The following is a 20,834-nucleotide window of genomic DNA, read 5'->3' on the forward strand; positions in this document are numbered from 1 at the left end:
ACTTAATACACAATATATTGCTTCGCCCTTCGGTCAACCTCTTGTGAAGCACTTTAGAAACATCAATGCATGATAGCGCCGCGCTAGAATGTGTCTTTCTCCAGTTTGCTCTCAACTGTCTGGAAGGTTGAAATTAGTCATGTGCTAAAGATGTCTGACTCAGATTGCCCAGTGAAGAGGCTGACCAGGAATAGTTCTATTCAGAGGAAGAACTGACTCGGTAAAGGGGAAGCCTGGATGGAAAACCAGCCTTCAGAAACAGGCAGTTCTGGCCACAAATTGACCCCCCCTCCCCCCCTCCCTTTTAATACTGTACAAACTACCAAAGTTCCTCAACACAAATAGAAAACCATGATTACTTGCCATGGCTATATTTCTTCTAAACATGCCCTAGGAGGGCAAGTGGAGACAACTGTACCTTGCATTAAACTGTGTGTTTTTAATATATGGATGAAGCGATGACACATTCACCTACCCCATCATACATCCCTCTACCTGTGAGAGTGTACTTGATCTCACAGCGAATCGGGTGGTAGCCCGACCTGTCAGTTCAACACCTTAGCCCTTACACCAAGAGGTCCCAATCCCTTCGAGGTTGCTAATTGTTGTACTAAGGTTGCTAGAATGTTCGGCCACAGTACCTAGTCTCTGGCCTGAGTGTCAGTCTGTTGGTGCTACCGTATCAACTCCTTGTAACTTATTGTCTTGCCTATAATGTCTGGCTTGACAATGACCTCAATGGAGTTGACGAGCACAAACCGATCTGGGACCAGGCTACCTAGTCTATAGCCTGCCATGTTGAGCTCGCTTCACTTCAGAACCCTGGTTGGTTCACTTCAGAGGCTATGGAGGAGACTGAACAAGTTTCTCAACAATTCCTTGAGAAGAAACCACAGTTATTCCCCAACCATCAGAAAATATTCACTCTCTTCCTTTGAGATTTGCCTTCGCTGCATGTTTTTGTTTCCAGCAGGCATGTGACATGTGGTCAGAGTGAGAGGTGCGTAGAAATTACCCCTATTGACTTGACTTGAAATATGACCACACTGAACTTGCAAAATGTTGCACCATGGAAACAAATCAAGATTCCTATACCTATTTTGGTGTTGCGAGGTTGAATAAACCTAAAACTTAAAAATACCTGTTTATTTCCCATTTGTATTTGTTTTCTGAAGGATCATTTATAGTATATATTGGAGTTAAACTCTAGAGAAAGCTCAGTTAAACCTGCATAAGTTTACTGTGGTAGTATAGACCTACTAGTTGAGAGACTGTCTGCATAGAGTGAGAGTGAGCATTCTGATTAGTGTGGCTCTGATTGTGTGGGCAGGAGTCATTCTGCTGCCAGCACTTTGGCAGATAGCAGAGTGGTGCAATCTCAGCTTCCTCACAAGCTGTTGACACTCCGGCCTGTTGAATGCAAGTCAAAGGCTAGCCACATGAGCGAAGACATTATTCTGTCTCACTCTCGCTCCTCTTTCTGTCACTCTACCCTGCTCTCTACCTCGCTTCCTCTCTCTCATTCTCTCTACCTCCCTCTCTGGCTATCTGGCCATCTTTTCCACTTCTTTCTCTGCAGTTTGCTAAGCGGTGCAAACGGATATCCAACATCAACACCAATTAAAAATGCTGCTTAGTGCAGTTCACCTGTGGTCCTATATGGCCTCAGGACAGACTTGTCATCGAAGGCCATGGGATAGTTGGTGGTACAAATAGGATTTAGCCATGAATTAATTACATTCCTGCTCTCTAGGTCACTCTAAATGCACTGTATGTGGAATCCCTCTATTATGCTACTTGCCTAAGGCCAGGCAACAATGGATGGCAGTATTTTTGTTAGCGGGTGGGTACATTTATGAAACTGGACCCAAGGCTATCCCAGCTTGAGCCCAGACGCTCCATTGTGATACAAGGTCATGGTGATTTGATTGCCCATTGTTGCACTCCGATACAGCGTAGGCTAAAGTATTTAGATGGCAGTTGAAACCGAGTATCTGTGTTAGTTGTTACATACTGTGGGATATAGCGGTATTTCGTCTTTTTAAGGCACTTTCATTCTTTCCAGTTTATGAAAGACTATACCTGTCCACAGAAGTGGGTAAATCATTGCTCCCCAACCTCCAGTCCGCTTCACCATTTGTAAATAATTCTGGCCTGTGTTCGGCCTGATTACCAGCAACAACGAGACAGCCCACAGGGAGGAGGTGAGGGCCCTGGTGGAGTGGTTCCAGAAAAATAACCTCAACGTCAACAAAACGAAGGAGCTCATTGTGGACTTCAGGAGACAGCAGAGGGAGCACGCCCCCATCCACATCGACGGGGCCGCAGTGGAGAAGGTGAAAAGCTTCAAGTTCCGCGGCGTACACATCATTGACAATCTGAAAGGGTCCACCCACACAGATAGTGTGGTGAATAAGGCGCAACAGGAGGCTGAAGAAAGTTGGTTCAGCCCATAAGACATAAGACCTTTACGAACTTTTTACACATGCACCGTTGAGAGCATTCTGTCAGGCTGTATCACCGCCTGGTATGACAACTGCACAGTCCGCAACCGCAGGGCGCTCAAGAGGGTGGTGCGGTTTGCCCAACACATCACCGAGGCACATTGCCTGCCCTTCAGGACATCTGCACCACCCAATGTCACAGGAAGGCCAAGACGATCATCAAGCTTCTGAGCCACGGCCTGTTGACCCCGCTATCATCCAGAAGGCGAGGTCAGTACAGGTGCATCAAAGCTGGGACCGAGAGAAAGAAGCTTTTTCAATCTCATCACTTTCGCCATCACTAGCCGGCCTCCACCCAGTACCCTGCCTTGAATTAAGTCACTGACACTTGCCGGCTACCACTCGGTTACTCAGCCGTGCACCTAAGAGGCTGTTGCTCTATGTTCATATACATCAAATCAAGATTTATTGGTCACATACACATGCTTAGCAGGTGTTATTGTGAGTGTAGCAAAATGCTTGTGCTTCTAATTCGAACAGTGCAGCAATATCTAACAAGTAATATCTAACAATTCCACAACAAATACCTAATACACACAAATCTAAGTAAAAGAATGGAATGACAATATATACATATATAGATGACTAATGACAGAGCAGCATAGGCTAAGATGCAATAGATAGTATAGAATACAGTATTTACATATGCAAGATATGTAAACATTATTAAAGTGGCATTATTAAAGTGATTAGTGTTCCATTTATTAAAGTGGCCAATGATTTCAAGTCTATGTAGGCAGCAGCCTCTCTGTGCTAATGATGGCTGTTTAACACTCTGATGGCCTTGATATAGAAGCTGTTTTTCAGTCTCTCGGTCCCAGCTTTGATGCACCTGTACTGACCTCGCCTTCTGGATGATAGCGGGGTGAACAGGCAGTGGTCTGGTGGTGGTTCTCCTCGATGATCTTTTTGGCCGTCCTGTGTTATCGAATGCTGTAGGTGTCCTGGAGTAGAGGTCGACCGATTTATGATTTTTCAACGCCGATACCGATTATTGGAGGACCAAAAAAGTCCGATACCGATTAATCGCCCGATTTTCTTTTTTAAACTCGGGAGTTGATAGGCTTGAAGTCATAAACAGCGCAATGCTTGAAGCAAAACGTTTTTTCTTTCAGTGAAATACGGAACCGTTCCGTATTTTATCTAACGAATGGCATCCATAAGTCTAAATATTCCTATTACATTGCACAACCTTCAATGTTATGTCATAATTACGTAAAATTATGGCAAATTAGTTCGCAACGAGCCAGGCGGCCCAAACTGTTTCATATACCCTGACTCTGCGTGCAACGAAAGCAAGAGAAGTGACACAATTTCACCTGGTTAATATTGCCTGCTAACCTGGATTTCTTTTAGCTAAATTTGCAGGTTTAAAAATATATACTTCTGTGTATTGATTTTAAGAAAGGCATTGATGTTTATGGTTAGGTACAGTCGTGCAACTATTGTGCTTTTTTTGCAAATGCGCTTTTGTTAAATCATCCCCCGTTTGGCAAAGTCTGCTGTCTTTGTTAGGAAGAAATAGTCTTCACAGTTAGCAACGAGCCAGGCGACCCAAACTGCTGCATATACCCTGACTATGTTGCAAGAGAAGTGACACAATTTTCCTAGTTAAAAGAAGTTCATGTTAGCAGGCAATATTAACGAAATATGCAGGTTTAAAAATATATACTTGTGTATTGATTTTAAGAAAGGCATTGATGTTTATGGTTAGGTACACGTTGGAGCAACGACAGTCCTTTTTACACAGAAGTATATATTTTTAAACCTGCATATTTAGCTAAAAGAAATCCAGGTTAGCAGGCAATATTAACCAGGTGAAATTGTGTCAGTTCTCTTGCGTTCGTTGCACGCAGAATCAGGGTATACAGAATCTGGCTTGTTGCGAACTAATTTGCCAGAATTTTACGGAACTATGAAATAACATTGTAGGTTGTGCGATGTAACAGGAATATTTAGACTTATGGATGCCACCCGTTAGATAAAATACGGAACGGTTCCGTATGTCACTGAAAGAATAATGTTTTCGAGATTATAGTTTCCGGATTTGACCATATTAAGTCCATATTGTTAAGTCTATGATTTGATATTTGATAGAGCAGTCTGACTGATCGGTGGTAGGCAGCAGCAGGCTCGTAATAGTCAAAGGTATATGGTTTAGAGAGAAATAGTCGACGTGTCATAATTCCTGTAATAACTTGCGGCTGAACTTGAAAGGGGTTCCTTCGTTATTTTACCATTCATGTCTTCCATAGAGAATGCCTTGATCTACTTCAAATAAGGTCTGTGTTTTGTGCTTAAACCGCCTCAGCGTTTTGATACCCGTGTAAATCTCACTAGGTAACGTTTGTCAACACATTTTCATAAATCCACTCTACAAAAAAAATTATCTTCGCTTATATTGATCAGAGTTATATCCTATGGATATCTACACAGTTATAAAATTGGCAAGGTGGTGTAAGCCTAAACCAAACACAGACCTTATTTTAAGTTAATCTAAAAATATCCTATGGAATAAATGAAGGAACCGCTTTTCAGATTTTGCTAGAAGGTGTCATGGGAATTATGACTCGCACTTTGGTAGTCAATTCTTACCATGCCCATTATTAAAATAGGATTTCCTGCATATAGAAATTACAGTTTTTGTTTTCAGCATTCATTACAGGTAACTTAAACTCTATTTTTATTATTCAAACAGTTTTTGTCTCCTAAGCAGACTCTTCAGTATCGTTGTCACTTCAGAGCTGTGTGTGTGTGTGTGTGTGTGTGTGTGTGTGTGTGTGTGTGTGTGTGTGCGCGTGTGTGCGTGCGTGCGTGCGTGTGTGTGTGTGTGTGTGTGTGTGTGTGTGTGTGTGTGTGTGTGTGTGTGTGTGTGTGTGTGTGTGTGTGTGTGTGTGTGTGTGTATATATTTTTAAAAAGCGTAGCAATATTTGGCCGATTAATCGGTATCGGCTTTTTTGGGCCTCCAATAATCGGCATCGGCGTTGAAAAAAATCATAATCGGCCGACTTCTACTCTGAAGCATTTATTTAGGCTGCAATTTGAGGCTGGTAACTCAAATAAAAAATTAATAAAAACATGTTTAACCTTTTTATTTAAATTAGCAAGTCAGTTAAGAACATATTCTTATTTACAACGACGGCCTACCATGGCCAGACGCTGGGCAAATTTTGTGCCGCCCTATGGGACTCCCAAACACGGCCGGTTGTGATACAACCCAGGATCGAACCAGGGTCTGTAGTGACGCCTCTAGCACTGAGATGCAGTGCCTTAGACCGCTGCGCCACTCGGGAGCTCCAAAATACAGTGCCATGTCAGCCAGGAGACACACACAGACAGACATACAGTTGAAGTCGGAAGTTTACATACACCTTAGCCAAATACATTTAAACTCAGTTTTTTACAATTCCTGACATTTAATCCTAGTAAAAATTCCATGTCTTAGGTCCGTCAGGATCACCACTTTATTTTAAGAATGTGATATGTCAGAATAATAGTAGAGAGAATTATTTATTTCAGCTTTTATTTCTTTCATCACATTCCCAGTGGGTCAGAAGTTTACATACACTCAATTAGTATTTGGTACCATTGCCTTTACATTGTTTAACTTGGGGCAAACGTTTCGGGTAGCCTTTCACAAGCTTCCCACAATAAGTTGGGTGAATTTTGGCTCATTCCTCCTGACAGAGCTGGTGTAACCGAGTCAGGTTTGTAGGCCTCCTTGCTCGCACACGCTTTTTCAGTTTGAGGTCAGGGCTGTGTGATGGCCACTCCAATACCTTGACTTTGTTGTACTTAAGCCATTTTGCCACAACTTTGGAAGTATGCTTGGGGTCATTGTCCATTTGGAAGGCCCATTTGCGACCAAGCTTTAACTTCCTGACTGATGTCTTGAGATGTTGCTTCAATATATTCACATAATTTTCCTCCCTAATGATGCCATCTATTTTATGAAGTGCACCAGTCCCTCCTGCAGCAAAGCACACCCACAACATGATGCTGCCACCCCCGTGCTTCACGGTTGGGATGGTGTTCTTCGGCTTGCAAGCCTCCCCCTTTTTCCTCCTAACATAACGATGGTCATTATGGCCAAACAGTTCTATTTATTTTTTTCATCAGACCAGATGACATTTCTCCAAAAAGTACGATCTTTGTCCCCATGTGCAGTTGCAAACCGTAATCTGGCTTTTTTTTATGGCGATTTTGGAGCAGTGGCTTCTTCCTTGCTGAGCGGCCTTTCAGGTTATGTCAATATAGGACTTGTTTTACTGTGGATATAGATATTTTTGCACCTGTTTCCTCCAGCATCTTCACAAGGTCCTTTGCTGTAGTTCTGGGATTGATTTGCACTTTTCGCACCAAAGTACGTTTATCTCTAGGAGACAGAACGCGTCTCCTTCCTGAGCGGTATGACGGCTGTGTGGTCCCATGGTGTTTATACTTGCGTATTATTGTTTGTACAGATGAAAGTGGTACCTTCAGGCGCTTGGATATTGCTCCCAAGGATGAACCAGACTTGTGGAGGTCTACAATTTTTTTTATGAGGTCTTGGCTGATTCTTTAGATTTTTCCCATGATGTCAAGCAAAGAAGCACTGAGTTTGAATGTAGGCCTTGAAATACATCCACAGGTACACCTCCAATTGACTCAAATGATGTCAATTAGCTTATCAGAAGCTTCTAAAGCCATGACAACATTTTCTGGAATTTTCCAAGCTGTTTAAAGGCACAGTCAACTTAGTGTATGTAAACTTCTGACCCACTGGAATTGTGATACAGTGAATTATAAGTAAAATAATTTGTAAACAATTGTTGGGAAAATGACTTGTGTCATGCACAAAGTAGATGTCCTAACTGACTTGCCAAAACTATAGTTTGTTAACAAGAAATTTGTGGAGTGGTTGAAAAACGAGTTTTAATGACTCCAACCTCAGTGTATGTAAACTTCTCACTTCAACTGTACATCGGACTCCGACATTGCTCGTCCTAATATTTCTATTTTTCTTGATTCCATTATTTTACTTTTAGATTTTTGTGTATTGTTAGATATTACTGCACTGTTGGAGCTAGGAACACAAGCATTTTACCCGCAATAACATCTGCTAAACGTGTATTCGACCAATAACATTTGATTGGAATGTGTTGTGGATGTGCATGAATATGTGTTCATCATTGGCTCATATTGTTGAGTGTGTGTGTCTCGGGTGGTCTACAATGATTCTGGCCTAGATCTCATTAGTGAATGTGTTTGGTGTTGTATGTATTAATGCGTGTGTGGGTGTATGTGAATATGCACATAGTCATTGACTCATATGGTTGTCTCTCTCTCACAGGGTGTTATACGAAGGGAAGGAGCGTCTCATCCAGGGCTGTGAGGTCATTCAGGCCACGCCGTACGGCCGTTGTGCCAACGTCAACAACAGCTCTGCCACCTCGCAGCGCATCTTCATCACCTTCCGCCGCGCGCCGCCCGTTCAGCCCCAGAACTCACTGGCCGTCACCGACATCTGCGTCATTGTCACTAGCAAGGGAGAGACGCCGCCGCACACCTTCTGCAAGGTGGACAAGAACCTCAACTGTGGCATGGTGAGTCCTCTGTGGCTCAGTTGGTAGAGCATGGTACTTGTAACGCCTGGATTGTGAGTTTGAGTCCCGAAAATGTACGCACGCATGACTGTGGTTAAAATCATCTGCCAGATGTCATATCCTTTACCACTGGTAATGAACTAAAGGCCCACATGCTCAATTTCTCCAACACATATATATATTTTTTATGGTTTGCAACATTTCAATCCCTGAAAGGATCTTCTCCGTAAAAATAGGGTTTGGGGGGAATGTATGGGGCTGGAATATACCTATTATGAAATTGAGGCCATGGCACTCACCACAAGTACGTCCTGTTGAAAATGTTTTTTTGAGCCCAAACTCAGATGGTCTTATTTTTCATCCTCCAGTGGGGCTCCAGTGTTTTCCTGTGCTACAAGAAATCAGTGTCCGCGTCCAACTCCATCAATTACAAAGCCGGTGAGTCTTCTTTGTTGTCTCTAATCTACCATCTTTTCGCATCGGTCTGCCTGTTTTGTTCACATTGACGGATAGTTATTTCCTGGCCTTTGTTCAATGCTGTTTACCATATATTTCCACTTGCTTCGCGCCTGAGTCGGCTTCAAAGTAATTGTATGTTGATCTCTTATGATTCATCTGAATTGACAGGAGCTTTCCCGTGTGCTGTAGATGAGACTAAATGCACTGGTATATGCCAGCTCTGTTATCTGTCACTCAAACACCTGTAAACTGATGATTCCTGGAATAGATGGCTGGAAAATGGCACGATTAATTTGGGGGGTTTTGTCGCTCTACTGAATCTTAAGATATGGGCTGCGTCTCAAATGGCACTCTGTTCCCAATAGGCCCTGGTCGAAAGTAGTGCACTATATATGGAATTAGGGTGCCATTTGGGACACAGTCCTAGTTTCAAATCAGCGCATCTATCTGGAGTTTGGAAAAGGGCAGAGCCTCACATTAGAATGGCTCACGGCAACTCAGAACTCTTAATGCTCCGAGTGTTTCTCCTCAGCATTCCAAGCCTTATTTCTGGTCCCAATTTATTTCAAGGTGGAAAGCGGTGTCATTGTGCACCATTGCAATTGCCCTCTTTTTCGCGTTTTGGTTTTTCACTTTAATGACCTCCAAACAGGTTCTTATGGAAAATAGAATGGCATGTGTTCTTACTATACACTAGGAAAGGTAATGTTTCTGAGGACTGCTAGCCCAGAATTAGACATTTTGTAAGGCCCTATTCAGCTGGTTTCCCTCCATGTACCAGTATCCACATTCTTGTAAATACAGCAGAGTTGTTCCCTGTCTCGCACTTGCTACTTTCTGAGGTTAGAGCTGGGTGTTGGCTTAGACAGGCCCCTGTTCAGATACTGCGCACATACGCCTTATCTCCACTAGGCCTTCTTCCTGTGAGGTGACGCTTTTTATTCGGCAGACTGCTTCCTACCCCGCCTACTCTTTCGATCGCTTTATTTTGACAACGTTCTCTGGAATTCACAAAAGGCCATGGGTGACACAGGCCTTGATCAGCAAAGTGTTATCCTTTGAAAATAATGTGTTCTGTATCTCAGCACACTGGCTCATGTCAATGAAAATATGACGAAGGGAAAGGGGTTTGATTTTATTCCAACAGCCAAGTGAGCCAATTTTTGTCCTTCCCTTCTCCAGTCTTCACTTCATAGATGTTGTTATTGTGTAGTGGGATCTGTAGACATAATTTTCCTTGGTATATGTAGTCTAGTGCTTTCAGTGTACCCTAATGAAATTAATGTTACATGTATTGATGTCCTTTGGGTGGTGGATCATTCTTGATACACACAGGAGACTGTTGAGCGTGAAAAACCCAGCAGCGTTGCAGTTCTTGACACACACCAGTGGCACCTGCCACCTACTACTGTACCCATTTCAAAGGCACTTACATTTTTGGTGTTGCCCATTCACCCTCTGAATGGCACACACAGACAATCCATGTATCAAGGCTTAAGAATCCTTCTTTCAGTCGATGTCAGTCGATGTCATGGAAAGAGCAGGTGTCCTTAATGTTTTGTACACTCAGTGTATGTCTTATGTGTCACTTGCCATATAAAAAAAGAATTGCTTGATTGCTCTCTCTCCTCCAGGCCTCATCTTCCGCTACCCAGAGGATGACTATGAGTCCTTCCCCCTGTCTGAGTCTGTGCCCCTGTTCTGCCTCCCCATGGGGGCAAAGATCGAGTGCTGGGCCCCCAACACACGCTACCCTCTGCCCGTCTTCTCCACCTTTGTGTTAACCAACTCCTCTGGGGAAAAGGTAGGTGTAACAGCAATGGCCTTATATCAGTTAACGTGATTTACATTGAATCGTGAATAGATAGTTATGGATGGCTGGAATAGTCAACATTCAAGTCTCACTTCCTGAGCTGCATGTGACATTGGGTCACTGTGGGAATGGGTAGAATAATTTGTTTCCTCATCAGGCTGTGTGTTTCAATGCACCTCAATGTCAGCTGCCGCTTGAGCAAACTACAATCTGATCAAAGTTTGTCCCAAACCACGCCACATCACTCTGAGCTAGAGTAATGAAATTGTACTTTGTTGTGTAAACGGTTGAATGCCAGTTGAGATGACGGGTGGCGTTCAACGTTAAACGCATTTAGCAATTTAGTGTAAAGTGTGCACAAACGCTACTCCACCATATCATTAAAATGCGTGAAGGGCGTTTGTTAACATCCCTTATGTTAACACAGGAATCGATCTGTTATAATTTGATCTGTCCCAGATGTACGGCGCTGCCATCCAGTTCTACGAGGCCTACCCCATAGATCTCCTCAGTGAGAAGCAGAAGGTGCAGCTGGGCCTGCTCACCACAGTGGAGAAGAAGATGATCCCCAACCGGACGGTCAACACCAACAAGTGCATCTGCCTGCTCTCCCGCTGGCCCTTCTTCGAGTCTTTCCGCAAGTTCCTCATGTTCCTCTACAAGCTGTCCGTCTCGGGTCCCCACCCGCTGCCCATCGAAAAGTAAGGATTGCGTAGTTTGTCAAGTTGGAGGCTTGATTTAGCTTGTGGTTTGCACTTTTGGTTCTATACCATTGGTTCCTTTGTACCAGGACAACTAAATCAGGCGCAGCTCAAGATGTATGTGTTTTATACATGTATTTGACTTTTTTATAAATTGGATAGTTTGGAGAGGGGTAGGTGGGTGTTGGTAGAGACTAATGTGGTTTTGTTTGCTGATTTGTTTCATTGACAGGCACATCTCGCACTTCATGCACAACGTGTCCTTCCCTTCACCTCAGAGGCCCAGAATCTTGGTCCAAGTGAGATGTCATAGTTTTTTTTTGTGTGTTAAGAGAGGGAAGTTTGTTGGTGTTTTTGCTTCTGTGTCTGTACCTTTCTGTGTGAATGAATGTGTTTGATGTGTGAAAAAAAAAAAAATGGTGTCGTGGCAGGGTGACATCTTTTTTTTTCTCTCTTTCAGCTCTCTGCACACGACACCTTGATGCTCGCACAACCTGTGTGTACTCCTCTCCCTCTCAGGTACCACCTATTTAAAGCTGGCTGAATGGATCCATGCGAATGTGTGGTCTCCTGGACATTATCGGCTGTTTCAAAGGCTCAATCTGATTTTGTACTTGCACGCATTTAGAACACAAACACACAATGAAAAAATCAGAACCGCCATTGTATCCTCCTAGCTTGATTTCAGACGGTACGTCCTCCCCACAAGTTTAGAGCTGTGAAAGTCTAGGCTTCAGGAACAGAAAGAGAAACGAAGCCCAGTTATTGTTATCATTGCAGATCATCAACCACATATTTTCCAAAGGAAATACCGGGGTTAGAAAAAAATCAATCATCCAGCACCCTCCAAAGGTTCTAGTTTGGTAATGCAAAACGCATTCATTCTTGTCAGTTTTCCCGAGGTCAAATAGTCACGCTTTGAAACAGCCAATAGAAAACAGGCATTAGGACTGCCAGAAACGGCACTGCCTGTCTGTCACATTGTGGACAGGTCCTTCATTATTAAGTGCATAAGCCCAGCCTGTACATATTAAATAAACTGTTATGCTGCCATTGCATTCTGCCAACAAACCTCAAAATGTTCTGAAAATACCAGATGTTCCATCATTATCATCAGGCTTTTTCCTCTCCAGATTTATAATTTCACAGTGGAATATGTTGTTGTTGGTCAGCTAGAGAGATCATGACATTTGGCACTGGAAGACTTGCTGGCTGGTGCCTTTGGGACAGATTTACAAGTGTTTGCTGCTTTGGAAAGTTTGAACTTGTTATTCTCTGAAAAGAAAAGTACATTCCCCTGAAAAGGTTTTTAAAATAACAGGTTTTGTCTTAAGGGCTCAATGTAACCTGATCTTCTGTCTCAATCCAGTTTACCTTCACCCCCTTCCTTCCTTATTTAACCACACACCTTCTCAGTGCGCCTGTACCAATTTCAAACCTCCCTTCAACGACGGCTGCCCTTCATCCAATCCAACCTTTGATGACCCAGCCGTTGTATCCCCGAGTCTGTTTTGAATCGTTTCCCCAATCCCTCTGTGCTCCTCTCTTCCCAACTTGCCTCTCATCCCCTCCTCTCTCTCCTCCTCTCCTGCTCTCCTCTCCTCAGTGGGGCAGACTACAGTACGTTGCTGATGAACCTGGGTTCGGAGAACTGTGCCACGCTGCTGCACTTTGTCCTGCTGGAGAGTAAGATCCTGCTGCACTCCCTGAGACCCGCTGTACTCACCGGGGTAGCCGAGGCCGTAGTGGCGGTGAGTGATACAGGATATGGTCATTCAGCTTTTAAAATGTTGTAAAAAAAGGACTATTCGAATAAAATGTCATTGTTAGTTAGTTGGTTGGAGTTTTTATCCAGTCTTTTATATACAGCCTTTTATATACAGCGTGTGGCCCATGTAGGACTGATTTTAGGTTAAAAGTTAGATCAAAATGTTAAATAAAAGTTAGAATTTCTCTCCAGATGATCTTCCCGTTCCAGTGGCAGTGCCCGTACATCCCCCTCTGCCCGCTCTCCCTGGCGGGGGTCCTCAACGCCCCCTTTCCCTTTATAGTGGGCGTGGATTCCCGCTACTTTGACCTTTATGACCCCCCGCCGGACGTGGTCTGTGTGGACCTGGACACCAACACTATTTACCTGTAAGAGCCAAACACTTTAAAGGAGCATTTCCCTCATTTTGACATGTGGATCTGTTTACACCCTGTTGTCGATATCCCCAAACAGTTTTTCGGTACATATTTCGCATGTTAAATATTTTGTTATTTACACGAGAATGAGCATATTCCAAAAACACTATACTGAACCAACTGTGCAGGTCTGATGAGAAGAGACACAGTAACTGGAAAAACCTCCCAAAGAAACCCTGCAAGAGCCTGTTTAACTCCCTGGCCAACCTGCACCACCAGCTGGGCATCGGTAGGTACACATAGTCACAGTCACCTCAGCAGGTTTCTCATAGCCAGTGCATTCAGGATAAAAGTACACGAATTGTACGTATGATATAGAAGTGAATTCTTTATGAATATATGTCTTTAGATATAAATTATGAAAGAATTCTAGCTATCCAGCCGATGATGAGGAAATGGTGCGTTCAGCTTCATATGCTCATGTAATATAATAATAATATATTTGCTTTACCAGATCCTATTTCCAGTCATGCGTGCATACATTTCACGTACGGGTGTTTCCAGGAATCGAACCCACTAGCTTGGCGTTGCAACTGAGCGACATCGGACCACCTTTGCTATGTTAAATTTGAATAAAACGAGAAAGGTAAATATCCGGTCTGGTGGCTGTTTTCAGTGCGTCGGACAGCCCAGGAGGGCTTGGCGGTGGAGATGACCCCCATCGAGGCGGACTTCACCTGGCACAAGAAGATGACCTCCCTGGAGATGGAGATCCAAGAGGCCCTGCTGCGCTTCATGGCCAACATCCTGAAGGGCTACCGCTCTTACCTCAAACCCATCACCCAGGCCCCCTCCGAGAAGGCCACCTCCGCAGACTCACTATACGACCTACAGGGTTAGTGCAGGCTGTGTGTGTGTTACCGCTCTTACCTCAAACCCATCACCCAGGCCCCCTCCGAGAAGGCCACCTCCGCAGACTCACTATGTGACCTGCATGATAACAATGGAGAATGGATGGATCATTTTTAGTCCTTAGTCCTTCATTTATTTGCCCAGACAATTCATCGCAGCACGCAGAACAAAATCTTATGCAGGCGCTGTTTTGTAGTTCTCAAGAGACTACACAAAACAGACAAAAGAATAGACAAATGGGTTGTCGATGTAAAAAAAAAAAAAGGAAGAATACTTTGTATACTAACACATCAGAAAAAGAAGGGACTCGCACACTGCTCTTGATAGCATCACTGCTCTTTAATACGCTTTATGTATCGGCCTCACGGCCTTCGTCAGAGCTTTTTAAATCAGCACCCTTATGTAGACCTAGCCCCACACACATTGAACGGGGTTGGAGTCGAGGGAAAACAAATAAGTGCTATCAAATATAACAATATGCATTTCATAACTATTCAAATAAAGTGTCTACATAAAACGTATTAAACACGTCTGTAAAACCACAATGAGGACATCGACCTACCAAGCAAGTTTTCAGAAATCATTGGGTACAACGCAAGAAAAACGTCAGCGTAATCTGAAATAGGGGCTGAATTCATGTTCAAATTTACAACATAACATACATAAGCATTTCATCATTAAGACCTTCAGGAAATAATGTCTGGAGGGTGAAAATCCCAAAACATTCTCTTTTACTCAGAGTATTATTAATATCACCTCCCCTGTCTGATATCTTAACTTTCTCTATGCCACAAAATGTGTGGATGAAGCTCTTAATTTGGCATTGGGGAAAACACGAGATGAACTGCTACATAAAAGACCCACTAGAGCTAAAGAACCCTTTGTAATGTTCACAACCACATATACTTTCAACTCGCGAAAAGTGGGAGATGCTGTCAAGAAACACTGGCATGTTTTATCATCGGACCCAGCTTTGCCTGCTGAATTTAAGAACCCACCACTTATTGTATATAGGAGAGGTCGCAATTTACGCCATAAATTGGTCCATGCCAACTGCCAACCACAAAAGAAAATCAGCCAGGCTCTTTTTTTATGCCCTTTTCCAAATGGTAGCTATAAATGCAGAGGTTGCGCACAGTTCAACAACATGATGAAGTGTGAATATTTCTGCCACCCACATACAGGAAAACGGTTCCAAATAAATAACATTATTACGTGTTCCACCACCCATGTTATTTATATTATTAAATGTTCATGTGCTATGTAGGTAAAACCTCTTGTTCTCTCAAACAGAGAATCAGTGAACATAAAAGTTCAATCAGGAGAAACGACAGGGATTATCCAGTCGCAGTACATTTTAATGATCTAAAACATGACATTTCTACCTTTTAGATTTTGTGGCATTGAGATATCAGACAGGGGGGGTGATATGAATAATACTCTGAGTAAAAGAGAATGTTTTTGGATTTTCACCCTCCAGACATTATTTCCTGAAGGTCTTAATGATGAAATGCTTATGTATGTTATGTTGTAAATGTGAACATGAATTCAGCCCCTATTTCAGATTACGCTGACGTTTTTCTTGCGTTGTACCCAATGATTTCTGAAAACTTGCTTGGTAGGTCGATGTCCTCATTGTGGTTTTACAGACGTGTTTAATACGTTTTATGTAGACACTTTATTTGAATAGTTATGAAATGCATATTGTTATATTTGGTAGCACTGATTTGTTTTCCCTCGACTCCAACCCCGTTCAATGTGTGTGGGGCTAGGTCTACATAAGGGTGCTGATTTAAAAAGCTCTGACGAAGGCCGTGAGGCCGATACGTAAAGCTTATTAAAGAGCAGTGATGCTATCGAGCAGTGTGCGAGTCCCTTCTTTTTTCTCATCTTATTCAACTGTTGCCATGCCTCTGCAGAAAAAGATAGCTCAGATGTGCGAGTGCCTTTTGAATTTTGAGTATACTAAAACATCAGAAAAGTCCAATTTTTATTTGTTGCAATCTCACACATTTCTCAAAGTATTTAAATTGCGCAATGTATTTTATGCGTTATGTTGATGTCAACAGAAACCATATCTGACTGCTCCTCCAAGTCTTCATAGCAGGCAAATGTCCTATTTCACAGGTCTACTTAGTGATTGCTCAGTGTCGGAAATCAATCATCCATGGCATTGGCTGTAAAGACTTTCCACTGACATAGGCTTTTTGGAAAGGCATCGATCGCATCCTCATTTAGGTCCATGAAGGCCAATGGAAGCTTGCAGAACCAGTGGGGAAAGAGCTGCACATTGATTATGGCTAGCTTTATTGGCTCTACACCTGGGTTGAATACCTTCACTTTCACTTATATAATGCATTCTGAAGAAAATGTAGTGATATACGGTGCATTCGGACAGTATTCAGACCCCTTGACTTTTTCCACATTTGTTACATTACAGCCTTATTCTAAAATGAATTAAATAGTTTTTTCCCTCATCAATCTACACACAATACCCCATAATGACTGTAGCAAAACAGGTTTTTAGAGGTTTTTGCAAATGTATTAAAAACGTAAATATCACATTTACATTAGTATTCAGACCCTTTACTCAGTACTTTGTTGAAGCACCATTGGCAGTGATTACTGCCTCGAGTCTTCTTGGGTATGACCCTACAAGCTTGGCACAGCTGTATTTGGGGAGTTTCTCACACATTTTTCTATGCAGGTCCACTCAAGCTCTGTCTGGTTGGATGGGGATCGTCGCTGCACCGCTATTTTCAGATCTCTCCAGAGATGTTCGATTGGGTTCAAGTCCGAGCTCTGACTGTGCCACTCAGGGATATTCAGAGACAGAGACACTCCTGCGTTGTCTTGGCTGTGTGCTTAGGGTCGTTGTCCTGTTGGAAGGTGAACCTTCACCCCAATCTGAGGTCCTGAGCACTCTGGAGCAGGTTTCAATCAAGGATCTCTCTGTACTTTGCTCCGTTCAGCTTTCCCTCGATCCTGACTAGTCTCCCAGTCCCTGCCACGGAAAAACATACCCACAGCATGATGCTGCCACCACCATGCTTCACCGTAGGGATGGTGCCAGGTATCCTCCAGACGTGACACTTGGCGTTCAGGCCAAATAGTTCGATCTTGGTTTCATCAGACCAGAGAATCTATTTCTCAGTCGGGCAGCTCTAGAAAGAGTCTTGGTGGTTCCAAACTTCTTCCATTTAAGAATGATAGAGACCACTGTGTTCTTGGAGACCTTGAATGCTGCAGAAATGTTTCCTATGAAATAGGCCCATTGACCTGGCTCTCTGTCCTCTCCCAGGGTTTCTGAGGAGCAGGGAGCGCACCCACCAGAAGTTCTACTCCCAGCTGACCAAGACTCAGATCTTCATCCGCTTCATCGAGGAGTGCACGTTCGTCAGCGACAAGGACACGGGCCTGGCCTTCTTCGACGACTGCATTGAGAAGGTGAGCATTGACAACAAACAGGCATCAGGGATCAGTGCTGGGGCCAATTCCATTCTGACTCCCATCAAGCCGGGAAGTGAATTGAATTGAAAATGTACCCACGACCATGCTAGACAAGAACATGTCTTCCCTCCATCATCCTAGTGCCTCAGACGTCAATTTTCGAACCCAATTTCTGTGGCATTTTTCAGTTTCCACCGTTCCCCATGAAAGACCTTTTTGTTACGTGTTTTATTGTTGACTCAGTCGTAACATTCCTCCAAGGGAGACGGACGGAGGAAGGCTCATTTCCTCTGATTGAATATGTTCCTTTCACTTTTCCCCCCTGCAGCTATTTCCCTCCGATAAAGGCAACGACAAAGGCACTAAGGTAATCCCTCACACCGTAATCATGTTTTAACACCTCCTTTTCCAACTGGGGTCTGTCAACTTTTTATGCATCGATTAGAAGAATGGTTTTGGATCTGGTTGTAGTGATTTGATTTGTCTGTGTGTGTACGGCCATGTGCGTGGACTCTGACAACATGTTTTCCTCTCCATAGGTGGAGGGTGAGTCCTCAGAGGACACCAAGCTTATGGAACTAGACGAATCACAGAAGAGCGAGCACACCGTCTTCGTCATGCCCCCAGAACCCCCCGCCACCGAGGAAGGGTCCGACCCCCCTGCCCACTACAGGTGAGCTTATACCCTTCTAATTCCTGCTGCACCACTAACACATTGGCATTACTATAACACCAGTGAGCCTGGTAGTGTTTTATAGTGTGAGCATAGTATGTGTAAATCTGTGGTGAAAGGTTGACCGTGGACCTGGCCAGGAGGATCGGAAGCGGGTCTGCATTGGCTTTACTCTCTCTGTGTCTCTCCCTCTCTCTCTGTCCCTCTTTCTCTCTCTGTCCCTCTTTCTCTTTCTGTCCCTCTTTCTCTTTCTGTCCCTCTTTCTCTTTCTGTCCCTCTCTCTCTTTCTGTCTCTCTCTCTCTCTGTGTGCTCTCTCTCTCTGTGTCTCTCTCTCTCTGTCTCTCTCTCTCTGTGTCTCTCTCTGTGTCTCTCTCTCTGTCTCTCTCTCTCTCTCTCTGTCCCTCTCTCTCTCTCTCTGTCCCTCTCTCTCTCTTTCTCTTTCTGTTCCTCTTTCTCTTTCTGTCCCTCTCTCTCTTTCTGTCTCTCTCTCTCTCTGTGTGCTCTCTCTCTCTGTGTCTCTCTCTCTCTGTCTCTCTCTCTCTGTGTCTCTCTCTGTGTCTCTCTCTCTGTCTCTCTCTCTCTCTCTCTGTCCCTCTCTCTCTCTCTCTCTGTCCCTCTCTCTCTCTTTCTCTTTCTGTTCCTCTTTCTCTTTCTGTCCCTCTCTCTCTCTCTGTCCCTCTCTCTCTCTGTCCCTCTGTCTGTCTCTTTCTCTCTCTCTCTCTTTTAGTTATAAAAGTTTTCCTCGGTTGTGTATGGACCTGTTTGACCGCCCCAGGGAGGTGATACCAGCGCTGAGGAGTAGTACACCTGGGGCCAGTCTGTCCAGCAGCCCTGCACTACTGGCCAAGAGGACCAAGCAGGTACACGATCACACAGTCAGACAGATAAGCAGGTGCAACAGTTTGCTTTATTGCAGCTTTGCAGGGAAGGGGGGAAAACAACAAAAGAAACTGACTCACAAATTCTGGTACTTTCCTGATCGTTCTGGTTCTACCCACTGTAAGCTTGCTGTACTGCACTGACCACCTAACCACTTCCCCAGTCAGGGAATAACCAAGCCTGCAATGGACACAGTCTGCTGCGGAGTCATTTTCTCAGGCTGTGATGGTTCCAATAACAATAACTGACTCACCACAGTCACCAGCAGAAACTTATTTACAGCAAGTCAGAGGGGTTCAAAGCCAGTCTGCACGCATCAGCCTCCAACACTAGCTTTTATTTGGACAGTGATGGAAGAGCGAGGCGTGTGTGTGTGTGATAGAGGCATGGCCGATTAATTAGGGATGATTTCAAGTTTTCATAACAATCGGTAATCTGCATTTTTGGACGCCAATTATGGCCGATTACATTGCAATCCACGAGGAGACTGCATGGCAGGCTGACCACCTGTTACCGAGTGCAGCAAGGAGCCAAGTTAAGTTTCTAGCTAGGATTAAAGTTATCTTATAAAAAACAATGAGTCTTAACATAATCACTAGTTAACTGGTTGATGATATTACTAGGTTAACTAGCTTGTCCTGCGTTGCATATAATCGATGCGGTGCCTGTTAATTTGTCATTGAATCACAGCCTACTTCACCAAACAGGTGATGATTTAACAAGCGCATTCGTGAAAAAAGCACAATCGTTGCACCAATGTACCTAACCATAAACATCAATGCCTTTCTTTAAATCAATACACAAGTATATTTTTTTAAACCTGCATATTTAGTTCAAAATAATTAATGTCAGCAGGCAATATTAACTAGGGAAATTGCGTCACTTCTCTTGCGTTCTGTGCAAGCAGAGTCAGGGTATATGCAGCAGTTTGGGCCGCCTGGCTCGTTGAGAACTGTGTGAAGACCATTTCTTCCTAACAAAGACCGCAATTAATTTGCCAGAATTTTACATAATTTTGACATAACATTTAAGGTTGTGCAATGTAACAGCAATATTTAGACTTATGGGTACCACCCGTTCGATAAAATACGGAACGGTTCTGTATTTCACTGAAAGAATAAACGTTTTGTTTTCGAAATGATAGTGTCCGGATTTGACCATATTAATGACCAAAGGCTCGTATTTCTGTGTTTATTATAATGAAGTCTGATTTGATATTTGATAGAGCAGTCTGACTGAGCGGTGGTAGGCAGCAGCAGCAGGCTCGTAAGCATTCATTCAAACAGCACTTTCCTGCGTTTTCCAGTAGCTCTTCGCAATGCCTTGCGCTGTTTATGACTTCAAGCCTATCAACTCCCGAGTTTATGCTGGCAATACTATAGTGCCTGTAAGAACATCCGATAGTAAAAGGTATATGGAATACAAATGGTATAGAGAGAAATAGTGCTTAATTCCTATAATAACTACAACCTAAAACTTCTTAACTGGGAATATTGAAGACTCGTGTTAAAAGGAACCACCAGCTTTCATATGTTCTCATGTTCTGAGCAAGGAACTTAAACGTTAGGTTTTTTACATGGCACATATTGCACTTTTACTTTCTTCTCCAACACTGTTTTTTTGTGTTATCTAAACCAAATTGAGCATGTTTCATTATTTCTTTGAGACTAAATAGATTTTTATTTATGTATTATATTAAGTTAAAATGAAAGTGTTCATTCAGCGAAGTTGT

The 20,834-nt window shown here is 43.4% G+C and overlaps 1 protein-coding gene across 3 annotated transcripts in view; it reads left to right on the forward strand.

Annotated features, from left to right (window-relative positions):
- Positions 1 to 20,834, forward strand: part of LOC106577584 (DENN domain-containing protein 4C) — an 81,401-nt gene that overhangs the window by 42,656 nt on the left and 17,911 nt on the right. For all 3 annotated transcript variants that reach the window (XM_014155754.3, XM_045701340.2, XM_014155755.3), the window contains exons 3-16: positions 7,838 to 8,090; positions 8,459 to 8,528; positions 10,184 to 10,353; positions 10,822 to 11,063; positions 11,296 to 11,362; positions 11,524 to 11,582; positions 12,670 to 12,814; positions 13,024 to 13,199; positions 13,376 to 13,476; positions 13,864 to 14,082; positions 17,401 to 17,546; positions 17,878 to 17,916; positions 18,089 to 18,222; positions 18,951 to 19,083. In XM_014155754.3, coding sequence (XP_014011229.1) covers positions 7,838 to 8,090; positions 8,459 to 8,528; positions 10,184 to 10,353; positions 10,822 to 11,063; positions 11,296 to 11,362; positions 11,524 to 11,582; positions 12,670 to 12,814; positions 13,024 to 13,199; positions 13,376 to 13,476; positions 13,864 to 14,082; positions 17,401 to 17,546; positions 17,878 to 17,916; positions 18,089 to 18,222; positions 18,951 to 19,083 — 1,954 coding nt within the window. The remainder of the gene's footprint in view (positions 1 to 7,837; positions 8,091 to 8,458; positions 8,529 to 10,183; positions 10,354 to 10,821; positions 11,064 to 11,295; positions 11,363 to 11,523; positions 11,583 to 12,669; positions 12,815 to 13,023; positions 13,200 to 13,375; positions 13,477 to 13,863; positions 14,083 to 17,400; positions 17,547 to 17,877; positions 17,917 to 18,088; positions 18,223 to 18,950; positions 19,084 to 20,834) is intronic.

This window comes from Salmo salar, chromosome 18, assembly GCF_965601325.2.
Source record: "Salmo salar chromosome 18, fSalSal1, whole genome shotgun sequence".
In the NCBI taxonomy this organism is placed as follows: domain Eukaryota; kingdom Metazoa; phylum Chordata; class Actinopteri; order Salmoniformes; family Salmonidae; genus Salmo; species Salmo salar.